General features: G+C 36.5%; 2 protein-coding genes across 2 annotated transcripts in view; both read right to left on the bottom strand.

The window, feature by feature from the left end:
- Nucleotides 1-4,792, bottom strand: part of LOC103138015 (kinesin-1 heavy chain) — a 22,755-nt gene extending 17,963 nt beyond the window's left edge. The window contains exon 1 of the mRNA XM_007552071.2: nt 4,405-4,792. Coding sequence (XP_007552133.1) covers nt 4,405-4,530 — 126 coding nt within the window. The 5' untranslated portion in view covers nt 4,531-4,792. The remainder of the gene's footprint in view (nt 1-4,404) is intronic.
- Nucleotides 4,793-9,847: 5,055 nt separating this feature from the next.
- pold3 (polymerase (DNA-directed), delta 3, accessory subunit) lies at nt 9,848-15,076 on the bottom strand. Its single transcript, XM_007552070.2, has 12 exons — nt 14,927-15,076; nt 14,469-14,524; nt 13,769-13,868; nt 13,642-13,681; nt 12,981-13,113; nt 12,645-12,900; nt 12,494-12,563; nt 11,420-11,555; nt 11,216-11,319; nt 10,946-11,025; nt 10,786-10,864; nt 9,848-10,262 (listed from the first exon to the last, which is right to left on the bottom strand). The coding sequence occupies exons 1-12, from the start codon at nt 14,981-14,983 to the stop codon at nt 10,057-10,059; spliced, it is 1,317 nt and encodes a 438-aa protein (XP_007552132.1). The 5' UTR covers nt 14,984-15,076; the 3' UTR covers nt 9,848-10,056.
- Nucleotides 15,077-16,292: the final 1,216 nt, after the last annotated feature.

The raw sequence follows: 16,292 nt of genomic DNA, 5'->3' as shown, positions 1-16,292 counted from the left end.
TTAAAAAAATTTTTTTAAGTCAAATCAGCTGTTTTTCTGTATCAGCCAGTACAAAAACTGAGATATTTTTATCAGAAGTGAAAAAGTGAAGTGGTGCATCACTTACGAAACAAAAAAAATTTAAATGGGGAATGTAAGCATCTTGTAAAGTTACACTTTATGTGTTTTACAGATAAGCTAATACTTCAAATTTGAACACTTCAGCATCAAATTATTTTTAAAGAATTGAGCAAACTAATGTGTCTGTTTCAAAGAAAGGACAACAAACTGAGCTGGTCAAGTCAGATTTTAATAACTATTCAAGCTTTTTTCCTCATTAAAACAACTTTTTCCTATACTTAAGATATTCTTCTGGTATAATTGCATATTTATTCTGCTAATATTATATCTACATTCTTGCAATAAAAAAACAATCTCATAGTTTTTCCCTGATACTACATCCCACAACTAACAGAAGGGATGGTGGAAATAAAATTCACTTTTTGTGAATATTTTTTGTCTTTCGGAAAAAAAAAAAATTAAAATAGCCAATTGAATCCGTTCTGAAACAATTGATATCATTTTTCAGCCATATTGCCCAGCCATAACATCAGGTTTCTAAAAATGAACCAAAAATAAAAGCAAAATGACTCTAGAGCATCAGTACATCACGATAATAATAATAATTACCCTCCCCACCCCGAGAGATTGCCCAGTTCCCGGCCAGCAGCCTACCCTGATTGGTCAAACAGCTGGTAACCAGGAGAGAAAACAAGGAGATTACCCAGGGGGCAATGCTGCTGCTGCTACCTATGAGTGCTGCACTCGCCAAAGCAGATGCACCATCAGAGGCAACAGGCTGCTGCTTTGCAACACATGCGTTTCCACAAACGTGCACTGCTGTTCCAGCAGCATGACTGGCACTCTGAGCTGGGCAGGGCTGCACCACGCCTTAGGGGCTCTGAGAGCCAAAGGCCTGCAGCCAGAGTCGGCACGGCTGCTCAGGAAGTGGCTGCAGTTACAACAGTCGCCTTTGTTTTGCATGAAACAAATGAATAACTCTGTTGTATTCAACATTTAACACCTAAAGTTTAAATAAAAGAGGAATGGGATGAATATCTGATCAGCCCAAAAGGAAAAATTCTAAGGCTTTGTAGTCTCTGTTTAATATGAGATTATATGAGTTTGTATGAGTTAGTATATTGCAGTCAAAGTCCACAAGGAAATTCTAATATTTAACCATGTTTTTATGGCAGAATATACGCACACTTTTAGACAGCCAAGAAGATGAGAGGAAACAAACTAAATATATATTTTAAAAAAATAGGTTCATTTCAGCCAAACAGATCTGGATGAAACCGGACACACACAACAATGAATCAATTAATCTCTTAAAAAAATCAAAAGGAGCTTGATCATTTCCATTCTTATGAATAATATTTTCTGAAGGGCAATTTTGCATACAGAGAGATTTATGGTTTTGTGTAGCCATTTTTCACATTTTTTATTATAAAATGTAGGATTTATTGTCTAGATAAATTTAAATTAATGATTTGACACCATCATCTGAATTTTTACTATTTTCTCCACAGTTTGTTGCAAAAGAGAGTCGATAAATATCAGTGCAATAGAAAATATGATTAAATTCAGTTAGTGTGTGCAGTTTGGTGATATAAATCACACTTTTTAAATAACCGGCATCCTGAAGAAGTCAATTTTAAATAGGAATGTTTTTCAAAAGCAGTTACCTGATCCATTATAATTTTATTGTTTTCACAATAGTCCCACAAAATATTGTGACAAATTTCAAAGTTCATATCACCCAACCCTAGCTGTGTGTCGTTTTTATTTGTTTTTTATTTATCGTTTTGGGTTAATGCCTTTTATTTTGGATTTTTAAGATATCTTCCAGTTCCAGCATGGTGGTGTGTTCTGCACAAAATTTAAGTTTACTGGTCTTTGAGAGGGCAAGTTTGCATCATTATGTCATTAACATATTACTTGAAACAGTCTTAAAACAACAATGTTATTGTTTTCGCATTAATTTCTGGGGCAATTTATCGTCCAGAAAAATGCGTCATCATGACAGGCGTAATCTGGACTGATGCATGCCAGAGTAAATTTGTGTAAACTGGGATTTTTATATTTTTCTGTACAGGCCAATGAAAATAAAACTTCCTCTTTACACAAAAGCTTTTTATCCTGACCAAGCCTGATAAGGGTTTGTATCACCAGGGAGCGAATGACAGCGCCGACACCACACGGCTGATTGAGTCCCAACCATGCAACTTCTCAAAAGTCACTCATAAAGTAAAACCAGAAATGTTAGCACACTGAATCACAACCATCATCATCATCAATCTCAATGAGAGCAAAAAATGCAACTGGATTTCTTGGGCAAGATGTGACCTCGATCATAAAGCAAAGGAAGAGTGGTGGAGACATTGTAATGATAAAAAGGACATATTGAGGTGGGTCAACCCCAATCAATATTTTCATTATGACATTCATGAATAATATAACAATGTCATCTTTCCTAATTTCACGCTGCACTTAATATGTTGTTGCATGAACTCTATGAATAAAAGCCTGTTTAAATTAAACGCGAATTTAATGGGTTTTCTTGTCTTTAATGAAAGCGTGCTTTATCATATAATAATTGAATGGACGGCAGATTTCAAAGGGCAGGGTTTTTTTCCTCAGGTTTTGTCCATTAGTCAGAAACCTTGTCTGCTTTAAGACCAGACCTAAAACTTTCCTTATTGATTTACTTTATAGTTTGAGTGGTTTGGTTTGTTCTGAATTATCTCTGTAGTTGTGCTTTTATAGGTTCTGGCCTTTTTATTGTCTACTCCCAGTTTATGCATAACCTGCAGGTATTGCTGCCTGTAATTTATGTGGTCTCTGTTCTCCTGTCCTAAAGAAAATACCCCTGAGCGAATGCTTCTGTCCTCACAAAACACTGAATATTTAACAGAAACTGTTGGCTTCTTTTGAAATCCATTTTAAAAATCAATTTAAGAAACCCTTAAAGTCAGCTGAATTTTGACTGAGTGGTATACAGATGAACTATCGATCAGAATCAGCCAGTTTCCAGTGATCTTCAAGATAAATATTGGCTGATTTAAATTTGTGGGCTGATTTTGGATCAAAACTGCAAACTCCCACCATTTTTAGTCAATAAGACACGTCGGTCAAAGAACCTTTGGAATATTTTCCTTTTACATGTTATCGTTAGTGGTAGTTCTTAACCATATTTACCAAAGTTGCTAGGGTGGGGCCAGGGCTTTTCATGAAAATAGGGCAATATTTCATTTGTTTAATATATTAAGTGAGCCACAGAGCCAAAGAGCTACTCGCGGCTCTCGAGCTGAACTTTGCAGAAACATGAAAATTGAAATTAGTTCTCAATACGGCTGAAAATAAAAGTGTACCATCTTAATTTCTAATTCACTGTTAAAGTAACTGTGAAGGTAAGGAATGAAATAGGTCCAAAGGAGCAATTAGTGTTGGTTTCTGTACCAGGCATATCATCATAAGAAATTGATTTAACATCATCTATCCAGTACTTCACAGTTATAATCCTTACAGGGAGGAAGAATCCCCCAAAAATTGCTAAAAACTAATTGTCAGGTCAGAAGACCAGACATGGTACCAGCTGGGAAAACACGAGTGAATATCTATGGTAGTAAATATAACTGGATGTAATTGAACTGTTTGTTATAATGTTATCCATTCTAAATGTAAAAGGTTGGAGAAATCTGACAAAACTGAACATCCCTGGAGATGACTTGTGCGTGTACAGTGACGCATGTTGAGAATTGGCTCTTTAAATACATTAAATTAGATCAACATTATATCTAATTACCACGATAATTACTATATCTCCAAGCTGTTCCCTTATCTCTAATGACAACACACTTCTTTGTGATAGCCAGACCTCCTCAACGACACGGTTTATAGGAGGGTCCGCTACGTGTCCAGCTGGCCAGATAGCTCATGTTAGCTTTAATTAAGCTACAGCATTAAACTAGCCTGCTAGCATGGGCCAGTTAATCTGCAATGAAGAAGCTGGCCTAGCCTGTTAGCTAACTGTTTGCTAGCCATCACCATATCAAAGCTGATTTACCCTTCATACTGACGCAAACGGTTCATAACTGTCAGCTTTACAGTTACAGGTGCATAGAAACGAAATATATTATATCTTGATAAATAATCCACATACTAAGTTGGTGGACTGGGATTGTTGATAATTTAGCCTGTGGCAGCCTGTGGCTTTGTTGAATGACAGCTCAGCGCTGCTAGCTGAAGCTAACAAGCTAAAGGTGCTAACCGCGGTAGCTACAGGACAATCGGAAATGGCGAGATGTGTCAGAGCATTCTGTCAAGTAACCGCCTGCGGGCACTCAGAATAAAACAACTCACCGCGATAACGACAGTATCTTCCCCTTGAAATTTGGGAATGTATTTGTCGCCTCTGGTAACCTCGGAGCTGTTCAGGGGCCTGAAACGGCACATCACTTTGATGGTGCACTCCGCCGGGTCGGCCATCTTCCACGGTTTACGAATGGAAATTCACCGATACGAAAACTAAAGTAAGAGCCTGGATCCCAGGGGCGGCCAGTGGCGGAGAGTCGGGAGGCCGAACCCCTCTGTCCTAAATCTCGGGTTCTGGAAAGGGCAGTGATAATTCGGGTATTCAACAGAGAAAAGTCCTTGTTTTCCTCTCAGTCACTTCCCCCTCCGGTTAGGAAGCCATGATACCGGTGGATGAGCGGCTGTCCGCCTCGCCCCTCCTGCTCTGGATCACAATGACATCATCCCAAAGGGCGCTCCCCTCAACAAAAACACAAAGCAGCCTTAAAGCTATGGTTGCATTTCCTGGCCAGACTTTTTGCACCATGACACTACCCTCTACACTGTTATTTTTGGATAGATAGATGTAGACAGACAGACAGACAGACAGATAGATAGATAGATAGAAACTCTTTGAAAAAGTAGTTCCTTCCATCGCCTGTGGTGTCGCTGCATCAAGAACTACTGAAAGAAATGACACAAAAACCTCTGAAGAAGGCATAAGCGCAATTTTCTTCTTTACAAAATGTAAACAAAAATGAAATTTGGGCGGTTTTGGGACTTTGTTGTTGAACCATTTCTCCTGCTAGACTTGCGTGTTTGTTTTGGTTGTATCTACCCAGAATCCCCTGCTCTATAGTCTGCTTCCTGAGGGGTCCCCGATCCGCTTGGCAGGCAGAGATATGTTCGAGCTGCACCAGAGTTCACTTCAACCAAACAGAGGTCTAGGTTTTTAGATGGACCAGAGCTCGGTTTTTTGGTCCGCATCAGGGTTTGATTACGCTTTCACAGCTCCACAAACGAACCGGACATTCCAAGTCTGTTAAAGCGGACCAAACAGGGATGGTGTGAATGCACCCTTAAATTTTAAACTGCACTTTTGAATGAATTAGGATGCATTACCAATACCAATATCTAATTGGATCTTTGGACCAATTTCCTTTCTTGCCTTCATAGTTTTACTTTAATGATGAATTAAAAACTAAGGTATTGCACTTTTATCTTCAGTTTACTAGGATCACAGTTTTCTTCTGCCAAATCTCAAAATCTCTCAGGAATCTATCTGTTTTGTTTTTGTTTTGTTTTGTTTTTGTTTTGTTTTTTTACAAAGGGAGGGGTGTGTATTTGCATAGCATAAATCAGCAAATCTCATATAAAGAGGACCTGTTAAGTAAAATTCACTTTTTGCACGTTTTGTTCCTCCATTTGGCTTTCTACTGCTTCTAGAAACAGCCCAAGTTCTAAAACAAACCTGCCATACCAATTTCTGGCAATAATGTAAATTATTTTGGTGTCTGGAAGTCGAGCCATTTCAATAAATTCCTGATTATGACATCACGATGGGTGGGTAGTGCCCAGTTAACAAACAACCAAAGCTCCACTCACTTCATTGTTAGACATTTGGTAGGCTGATTTTACCACTGTATGTGTGCTACAATGGCTGCTGGAAAAGACAAGTTTTATTGTTGACCATTGTGCATCTTTTTTTCTGTATAAAATGCAAGTGTAAATATTGAGATGTGAGGGCGTGGCCAGTAGCAGTTCATTTGCCTAAAAGTGATAAAACCCTAAAACAGCTCATTCTGCAAGGAGCTCAAAATTGGCAGAACTGAACAGACGAAATCTCATTATCTAACAATGACTTTGTGCAAAAAGTGTAATGAATATGTTTTATGTAGCCCATGGACCTATCCTGATTTATTTACCTTTTTTAAGGTTTTGTTGGCTCTAGAGGCCTTTATTTGAAAGTAGTTCAACAGGAAAGAGGGTAATGAGAGAGGGGGAAAACATGTGGCAAATGTCACCAGGCCGGGAATCGAACCTGCGACCACCTTCCAAAAGACTACTCACTACTTGGGTTGTGCTTTGCCCCTGCACCACCACATAGGTCCCCTTTAACTTGAATGTTCTCCTGAATTCTCAGTGAAACACTGGATAAATTAACACATTTCGGATACGTCAAGTTCAGTTAATCTAATTTGCTTTAAGGGAAATATCAGGAACAGCACTGTCTTTGTTACACCCAACGTGGGATGTACAGTAACTTCAGCCTGTGAATCAGCTGTCTTTTAGGCTGCAGCTGTGTAAGCTCCTCTTCGAATACAGAAAAAGTACATGAATCATGTCTGACCTCATTCAACGGATGCCATTATGGAGCAGAAAGCCACGGTAAACCACCAGTGTCTGCTAACATTTGTAGACCACTCCCAGAAACACCACAGGATATCCTTTTTCAAGTAACAGTGCTTAGCTAATCCAAATACCAGTTCAACTGGCCCACTTGTGTGTTCACAGAAAGAGTGAGAGGGTGGGGTAGCTGGGCAGCCTAAACATTACAGAACAACACATCCCTGCAGACCACATTGCCTGCTGCATCTCATCTGTCAGCCTGGTGCTCTGGGATAAAAGGAAAGCTCTACTTTCAGCTCTTGTTTCATTCTGTATTAAATATTCTGCCACTTTAAACAAAACGGTAAAAAAGAAAACAACTGATAGATTTATTTACCACACAGTTACATATTTATTTGAGCCCCCCTCCACTCTGTGTACGATGCAGCTCAGCATCCAGCTAAGCCTCTTAGTCGACAGCTGTGTCTCGCTCATTACAGTCATGTAGCTTGTACTGAAGATTTATTTTCATTGTGAAAGCATTAGGCCGTGGGCATCAATGAGACTTAGTGCAAAGAGATGACAATATAACCATGTCCTTCTTCTGTAGCCTTAACAATAAAAGTCTTTCAAATTAGAAAACAAAATTAATAAATAGGTCAGTTGTGACTTAATTAAAACTATTATTGCTGTGGTTCTTTTGCCAGAGGTGTTTTCAAATGTCAAAATTTGCATGTAAACATTTTGCATGCAAAATCATGAAAATCATTGAATATTTTCTGTGGCTAATACAGGTGTACTACCAAGTCGTAATGCACAATTTCCCACCACTTCTCTTGTGTTGACTTTAACAGCACAGTCATGTGTCAGATGAAGTAAAAACAAAAAAACTGAGTACACATTCCTGAAGGACTTCTGAGCCAACTTTGAACTCTAAGAAAACTCCTGCAGCCTATCTTCCTTTCCTTTATATAAAGTCTCTGGCAAAGTATTCATATGTCTTTAATCTTACATCCTGAACAAATGGTCTCCTCAGCTAAATGTGGTGGAGGTAAGGCAAGGCAAGGCAAGGCAAGGCAAGGCAAGGCAAGGCAAGGCAAGGCAAGGCAAGGCAAGGCAAGGCAAGGTAAGGTAAGGTAAGGTAATTTTATTTATATAGCACATTTTCAACAACAAGGCAATTCAAAGTGCTTGGAGGTCACATCTGATCTGGAGTCTCTGCCTATTTAGTACTATAAAACCTATCTTAATATACTTAAACAATATAAAACTGTCTACATAAGTTTGAAGACAAAGCAAGGTATGCATGGCCACTGGAAACCAACAAACCATTTTCTTTAATGAAAATTCTTCATTAGTTTCATTTGCTCCTACTATATTCCTGTGAAATAAGATTTTAGACATTGTGTCTCGATGGATCAAGAGCATCATCAAGGATGTTTTCGCACGCATTTATTCCAGGCGGACATGTTTCACAAACCATAAACTAAACTAGTCACAGTGTTGGCATGTTTAATAAAACCCCAATTAAATAGTTTGTTGTGGTAATATGATATGCATTCGATGCTCTGAAGTTTTTGATAAGTGAAACTTGTCATAAAATTAACAGTACTGATAATAACTACCACTACTGGTAAAGATACAAAGGACTTAAATTCACTTTTTTCTACAGTGGCATAACCTCAAATGGTGAAGACATGCAGTCATCGTAAAAGATAAATTGACAAAATGCCAAATGAAACATGCAAAAAGTTGCTCAGCAGTTATAAGGTTTTGATCACAATTATGTCAATGGCATGTTTTTTCACTTATTATTCAGGATAATAAAAATATTTCTAATACGTTTTGTTATTAATACTTTTGTTATTCCCTTAGGGAGATGTTTCTCTCATTTTCAATCAGAAATACACTTCTTGATTTAAAAAAGAAAAAAAGAAACGAGATTAAAAAGTATAATTTTACACCAAAATCTGCCAACAGTATGATTATTTCTTTCTCGATTTTTCTAGTCTTTTTTCCCATAGAAGTTTTTTTTTCACACATCTTACATCTCACTGAAAACTACTCAGTTTAAATGCCTCTGATTTTATTGGCAAAGCATAAATAAAACACATTTCTTTAGTCTTGTAATTCTTAAGATATTCAAAATAGACAATCCCATCTTTAATTAGGAGCTAATCGTCTTTTGTGCATTATTGAAGACATGACAGGACACAAACCACCTGTTTTATTTAAATTCTGCTGGAAATTCACAATCTCTCTGTAAAAAACTTCTTACAAAAAAGTTATTCCCTTAGGGAGATAAAAAAAAAAAACTTCTTACAAAAAGACAAAAATGTTTATAATATTTCAAAATCCACTCATGTTTATGTTAAATTTCCCAGATTTCCTTCATATTACATCTGGTTCATTTTCAACACGTTAAGATTAATGAGTGGTATGTTTACCCTGACTGGGCTTACGCTTTGGGCTGGACGATGACCCTGTCGTCTGTTTTCATGGTGCCCATGTGGACAGCAGGACACCTATATTTGACACCAGGAGCCCTCAGACAGGTTGGTACTCAGAAAACAGACCAAAACCTGAAATAAAATACCAAAAAAGTATTATTTTGGCAGGAATTCATCTCTTTAAAATTGAAAAGATGGCTGAAGGGTTCAAGTGGCAGCTTGATGAATTAATGCTTTTTTTTATGCACTAATCTTTTTCTGTTTTGCATCCCAGCATTTTGATGTCACCTGTCGTCCTGCTGTAGACCCACCTGGACCTCAAACTGAGGAAGTTCAGCTGAACACACCTTAACTCTTGAATTTTATCTAATAAAATGCAAAATGTATATATATTTTTTGTGCAGTTTCACTTAATACTTCAAATGTTTTTTTTTTGAGTCTGTATACTGCAGTTAATGATTGATGACTAAATTAGTTGACAATTACTTCAATAATTGACTCATTGCGATTAATCCGATCAATCGTTTCAGCCCTACTTGTTTTAGAACTGTAATGTAAAGTAACGCATTAGAAATCCAAAACCTTCAATGCAATATGGTTCCAATTGCTAAAAACACACAAACACTTGTTAACTAGACTTGTTTTGGCCCAATCATATCAGTTTGTTTTGCTACAGTTTTTTTTTGTCCACAATAATCACAGAAGCCTTCCCCATTAATCACAAAAAAGCACACTTTGTTTAATTTCCATGTTTATTGAATTGATCAGAAAAGTGTCATAAAAACTTGATCTTCCTGAATTAAACATGTTTAAAGGCCCATTTGAGACGTGTTTTTCTGCCATTCGACTGTCCGTTTAAGAGAACCAAGTCAGTTTATCTAAACGTCTTCGCAGGATGTCTGCCAACAGTTCGCCGTCGTTCCTCAGAGCCAACAGAAATGTCTCATTTCTTTTGGAAGAATCCCATAATGGAAGCTTGTTTACTTCCTTTATTTGAGCTCGCTGATGATTTCTTCTGAGTCTTTTTGTCGTCGTCTTTGCTGCTCGACGTTAGCTTTGCTTTATTGTTGTTGCGTGGAGCTTGTTTGGTGCTCTGAAAGTCATCTTCTGACTCAGAGTAAGATTCGCTCACATAATCTTTTTCTGTTACTGTGTTAAAAAAAGAACAGAGTGGGAGATGAATGTATAGTTATTATCCCTAAAAAACATGTTTCAGACCAAAAGGGCAAACATCTTGCTTATGGATTTATTTCTTGAACCAGGAAGATGTGTAAATTATTTAAACAAAGCAACAATAATACAGCCATTAGATTAAAAGTTATTTTCATATTTATAATCCAAATTTTCTCAAATCAACTAATTATGTCCCAAAGTATTGATGCAAAAGATCACTTTGAATGTTGATGGTTATGTCAATAATCGATTAATCAGACTTAATGAACAGGTATATATGAAGAGATAGACTGATGGACAAAACTAAATAGATGTACGGAAAGATGACTGACTCCTGGATTAACTGAAAAACACTGGACTGTTGGCCAAAAAGATAAAGAGATTAATGGAAGGATTGATAAATGAATGGATGAACTGAAGGATGTATAAGCAAAAATCAAAGGATGTTAAAAAAAAAAAGTAAAAAAGATCAAATTTAATTTCATAATTTTGTTCCTACCAATGCATCCTTCCTCATCCATAAAGGTACGCGACTTCAGGACTTTTCTCCTCCTCCTTATTTTGGATCCTGAGCTCGTCTGAATGCAACAGAAAACAAACCAGGTCCATCAGAAAAATGTATTTGTTGCTCCATGAATGACCTGATTCTGTTCACTCACATGTGAATGTTGGACAGTCTCAGGCTCCTTTTTAGGACTTGGCTCGCTTGTTTTCATCTGAGGTGGAGAATCTGGAATAACTGGTAAAAAAAGATTAACTTCAGACAGTTTTCTAGGTAAATTTGACTGGTGATGTCAAGCTTTACAATTAAAATTAATTCATCAGCCTTTTAAATCTGAACATAGACTTTAAGAAATTGTGAATATTAAGATTTTTCTCTTCTACTCATCAAATATCAGAATTAAAGAAAGTAGAAGTAAAAAACTGACTGTCTTCATCGCTGCTGTCTGGTTGTGGTTTCTTGATCCTTCTCCTCTTCTTTTTCTCCATTTTCTCCTCCTCGCTATCAGACTCTTCCATTCGCTTTGTTTTGCTTTTTTGTTTGTTAAAAACAGATTCAAAACATTCATATTTTAACACATACTGCATCCAAACTTTAAATCATAATTAAAAATATGACTGTGAAGACAAACCTCCTGGGGTCTGTTTTGGTTTCTATGTGTGGCTCCACGGCTGCAGGTTCCTGCGCCGTCATTCTCTGATGCGGCTGCTCTGATGCGATGGCCAACTGAGCCTCCTGCGGCTTCTCTGCAGGTTTCTCTGATTTTTCTGGAGAGATGACAAATCAATTCAGTTTATTTCTATGACTCCAATTCAGAACAAATATAATCTCAGTGCATTACAAGACGACAGGTATTTGGTTTATGTACAGAAAAATAAACAATCCAATTATAAAAGCATATAAAATTAGGTCAATCCTAGTAATAATATAACGCATTAAGTCAATAAAGTTGAAGTAATTTCACAGTCCCTTAAATTTCCTGCAAATTTTTACCCCCCCCCAAAATTTGTATAGATGCTACAAAGAAAACTTGGTCAGAAATGGACACATCTGAAGGAAATTTCAAAGGTTTTCAGCAGCAGATTATGTTGGATTGCAGACAAAGGACTTGCTGTGGACTAATTATTTTATTTTAGTACTTTAATTGGACTCTTGTGGATGCAGAAAATACAGTTTTTTTGCAATGCCTGTGTCCTGTCAATGATATGAGGTTTTGAACGGTGAGTTAGACATTATTTTGCATTTCTGAGTGGCTTGACAAAAGTGTTTACAGTGTCTACATTTATGATTGTGTCCTTTATTGGCATAAATCATGGGAATCTCAAGGATCGTAGCTTTCCAATAAAGTATAATACGTTTTTGTACATCACACAATGCTAATCCCTTAAACTCATCAAGCATGTGGCAACTGTGGAACACAACAACTCTATTTGTACCATCCCTTCTGTGAATTGACCTGACTTTAAAGACCAATCTGCAAAACACGGTTGTGAAACAAGATGGTAGTTCTTTGGTGTGATAACATAACTTTGAATTATAGAAACAATAAAGTATATTGGTGAAAATAAAAATCCAGATTTTACAAAAGTTAAATCTACAAAAACAAAAAATACAACTAATTGATTAAATCAATTTGTCAAGACATAAGAAGTTAAATGAAAAAACTTTCAGATGATTCCTGCATTCTAATAATAATATAACTCACTTGTTTGAACGCCAAAGAAGTTGGCCATCGGACTGGACTTTGCTGCTGGTTTGCTTTTTGGAGCCTCTGGCTAAAAAACAAAACAAAAATCTAAATCTCTACTTTAAAACAATAAAAACAATCAACTATGACCAACAACAAAAACTCCTACCACAGGAGATTCTTCTTTTGGTTCAGGCTTGACTTCTTTGCCGTTATCCTGATTTTTGGGTGCAGATTTATTTGCAAACATTCCCATGATGCCTTTCTGTGGTTTGCTTGATGGTTTGGAGGCCATGTTGGCGTCCCCGTTCATGGCGGACTTTTTATTTTCAGGTGCTGATGGAGGAGCTCGCTGGATTTCCTGGACCTGCTGCAGCTCCACAGCAGACATGGGCACCGCTCCGGCACATCGGATCGCGCTGTATCTACACATCAGAAAGCCCAACGGTTTTTCTCAGCTAAATGCGTTAAAACCAGCAGATATTTTATTAATAAATCTTAAAACCTGCTGCAGTTCTTCAGGTTGTCTTTAACGGCATCGTAGTCAACGCTGTAGAGGGGGCCGCTGTCTTTGAGTAAAGCTTTCTGCACGCTGTAGACATGAACGCTCACTATCAAACTCATCTTGGATTTGAAATCTGCAGAGGAAAACAAATTTTAAAGACAAGTTTTTGTTTCTTTTGTGCTTTATTAGTGAAAATCCCAATAAAAAGAATAGTTGTGTTTTATTTTGTTGGGACTTTGTGATTGCCTTATTCAATTAGTTTTAGAATATTTTTGCTGGTTTTTACTGAATAAATAATGATTAGGTTTAGTTTAGTTTTTATAAGTATAGTTTTAGTTTTTTCACACTTTGACCTTTTTAAATTTTGCACCTAATAATGCCCAAACAATTGTACTGTGATTAAGTATGTATCATTTGGTTAATGGATATTAAACACAAGACACCGTTTTCAAAAAAAATTATTAAATTATTGTTGAACCAACTGACTGTTTTTTTCTCCCACCTTTTGCTGTCTCCATTTTGCAAACGTAAGTGCCGCTACTAAAAAGACTGATGGCGTAAAGTAATTGTTTGTTATTTCACTAGTTTTAGTTAACTATGATAAACTTAGGACTTATTACTTAGGACTGAAACTACAAGAAAACAAGGACGTGATATTTACCTTCCAATTGTTCTTCTCTGACAACAGACACCTTGTGGCACTAAGAATATCATAAAATAAAATCAACTTGACATTTTCTGTTTTAAAAAGAGATGAGGTGAGAGTCAGAGGAGCCCCTGTTACTCACTGTTTGACCTTTGTCCTCAAGCTTCCCAGACACGAGGTATGTGGCGTGGAGCTGAGGTGAGCTCTCCTTCCTCTTGTGCTCCAAGTAATGGTAAAGCATCCTGGAAACACATTTTACATGCATTTAACTCAAGATGCATGTATTTCAAAACATACTTCAAGACATATGAAATATGTTTTATTATTTTCCCAATCCCACAATTCCGTTTCTGAATTCCATTTTTTCCCATTTTAACCAAATTTATTAACCCAAAAATGTACATAATAATGGTGTGATTGAAAAACCATGAAATCAATAACTAGAAGTGAACATTGCCTGTTATTTTTGCAAGGTGTAATAAGTTTTTTCCTGTAGTTTTCTGGAAAAAAAGTAAAACATTATGAACAAAACTAAGAATCTCCTTTTTAAAATAAAATAAAATCTCCCTTTTAAAAACTCTTTAGAGTTTAACTCAATATTAAAATAGCTATCACATGAAAAAAAAACTATAATAACTAAAAGCACATGTTATAAAACTGTATCATTTAGTGTTAATTTTACCATGTATATTTTTGTCTTTAGTATTCACATGAATTTACAGTTCCTCATCAGATGGTGATTTATTGTTAGAAATCAAATTTGTTGACCTATGAGGAAGATGAAGACAGACACAGTAATGTTTTTCAATACTTCTCCCTTTGAGAAAACCAGGATTACTTACTGTTTAGCTGTATTGACATGGACTCCGAGAGTCAGACTGAGCCACTTATAGGTTACCTGAGAAATAAGAAAACATAAAATTACTTTGTGTTTACATGAGAAGCTATAAAAACTAGTTTATTTAACAGTGATATTGTATAGCTATCTGCTGCTGAGTCTTGTTCTAAAGTAGCTGTTGGGGTTTCCATGTATTCAGTGAAACAACTCAACCGTTAGAAAAAAAACTGTCGACTGTTAGCCAAATTTATACTGTAAAATTAAAGCCGAATGAGTCAGACGAACTAAACCTTTCATACTGTACAATTAACTCCCTTAGAAAAAGGAAGTATTTTGTTTTGAAAGCTATAAGACATTTAACTGATATATTATTCAACGTAATTCCGCGGCTACATGTTTGCACAATAAGAAAATCCAACATTAAATATGACGGAACACGTCACAAATTTAAGATATTCTTACTATTTTGTTGTGATCGTTGACATATTCGTCAATATTATCCAAATAAAGCTCGTCCATTGTGTCGGATTTTCCACAAACACCTAGCTTGTAGTTATTTGACTGCGCGGGAAAGCAGTTTATTTACTTCCGCTTACAGTCACGTGATTGCATCGTGTTCTGGTGCAACGTGAAGCTGTAGGCTGCCCTCTATAGGCTAACAGGCGCCAATGCAGCCAACCACACATTCATTTAAGTTTCGCCCCGTAGTAAAAATAACTGAGATTCTCCAAAAAAAGAGGACAGAACAGTGAAATGATTAACTAACACAAATTTTCGAAACAATAAACAATTTACTGCTGCTGCTACTACAACAACTTGACAGTCATTAGGCAATAATTTCAGTTTGTTTAGTGGGAACAAACAAACAAAAGTAATGGAAAATCTTTTTTTTTTTTTTTTTTTTTGGTAGTGCTCTAGTCAAAGTTTACACCTTAATCCAAATTAGATATTGTGAGATTAATATTATTCTTGGAAACATTTTATAAATATTCTATACCATGATGTACTGGTTGCTGGTGATGTTAACAGATTTAGTGGACAGTTACTCTTTCACTTGATTCACTCATCTTAGTTTGAGTTGGAAGAACTGTAGCTACAGTGAAGTGAAGTTGTGTCACATTTATGCTGCTTTAAAAATCAACTTGGGGAAAACTGACATTTTTGAGACTTCATACTTCTTCTTCTTCTACTTCATAGAAGTTTCAGCTAACTGGAGGAACATGTTTTTCCCACTCTGCATGACGCACAGTGATGAATCTATTTGTCACAAAGATGCATGTTTGTTTCTGCACTCAGTAGATGCAATATTTAAAGAAAATCCTCTATTCATGCTGCTGCTGTGATGTTGGCTGCTGCGTGACCACATCCAACAGAAATGTCAAACAGAAGGGCAAAGACGTGCTGCAGAGGCGGGAAAAATATTCCCCTAATGATGACGAGGAACAAGACTAATTGTCTGACCTTGAAGATGCAGAGCAGACCGAAATCCTCAAGTGGATCTGATTCGATTCAGACCGTGATCTTCAAGTTATTTTGTATCATTAAAAACCTTTTTTTTTTTTGCATTTCATGAAAATTGATTTACCAGATGAAAGTTCCCAAGTTTTTTCCTCCACAGTTGTAATCACGTTTGGGTATTTTTTGACTGACACAAAAACAACATGAGGAAATTGTATGAACATATGAGGTTTACAGAAGTACTTGTGTTCTCATAGCATCTTATCATGTTGTAAATAAAATAATCTATAAATCTATAAAGTGTGGCATGGGTTTGTTTTTATCTATCCTGAATCAAACTTTTTGTTGCAATTACCGCTACATTTCCTTA

The sequence above is a fragment of the Poecilia formosa genome, unplaced genomic scaffold (genome assembly GCF_000485575.1).
Source record: "Poecilia formosa unplaced genomic scaffold, Poecilia_formosa-5.1.2 Scaffold45, whole genome shotgun sequence".
Classification (NCBI taxonomy): Eukaryota; Metazoa; Chordata; class Actinopteri; order Cyprinodontiformes; family Poeciliidae; genus Poecilia; species Poecilia formosa.
This window is presented reverse-complemented; position numbering and strand designations above follow the sequence as displayed.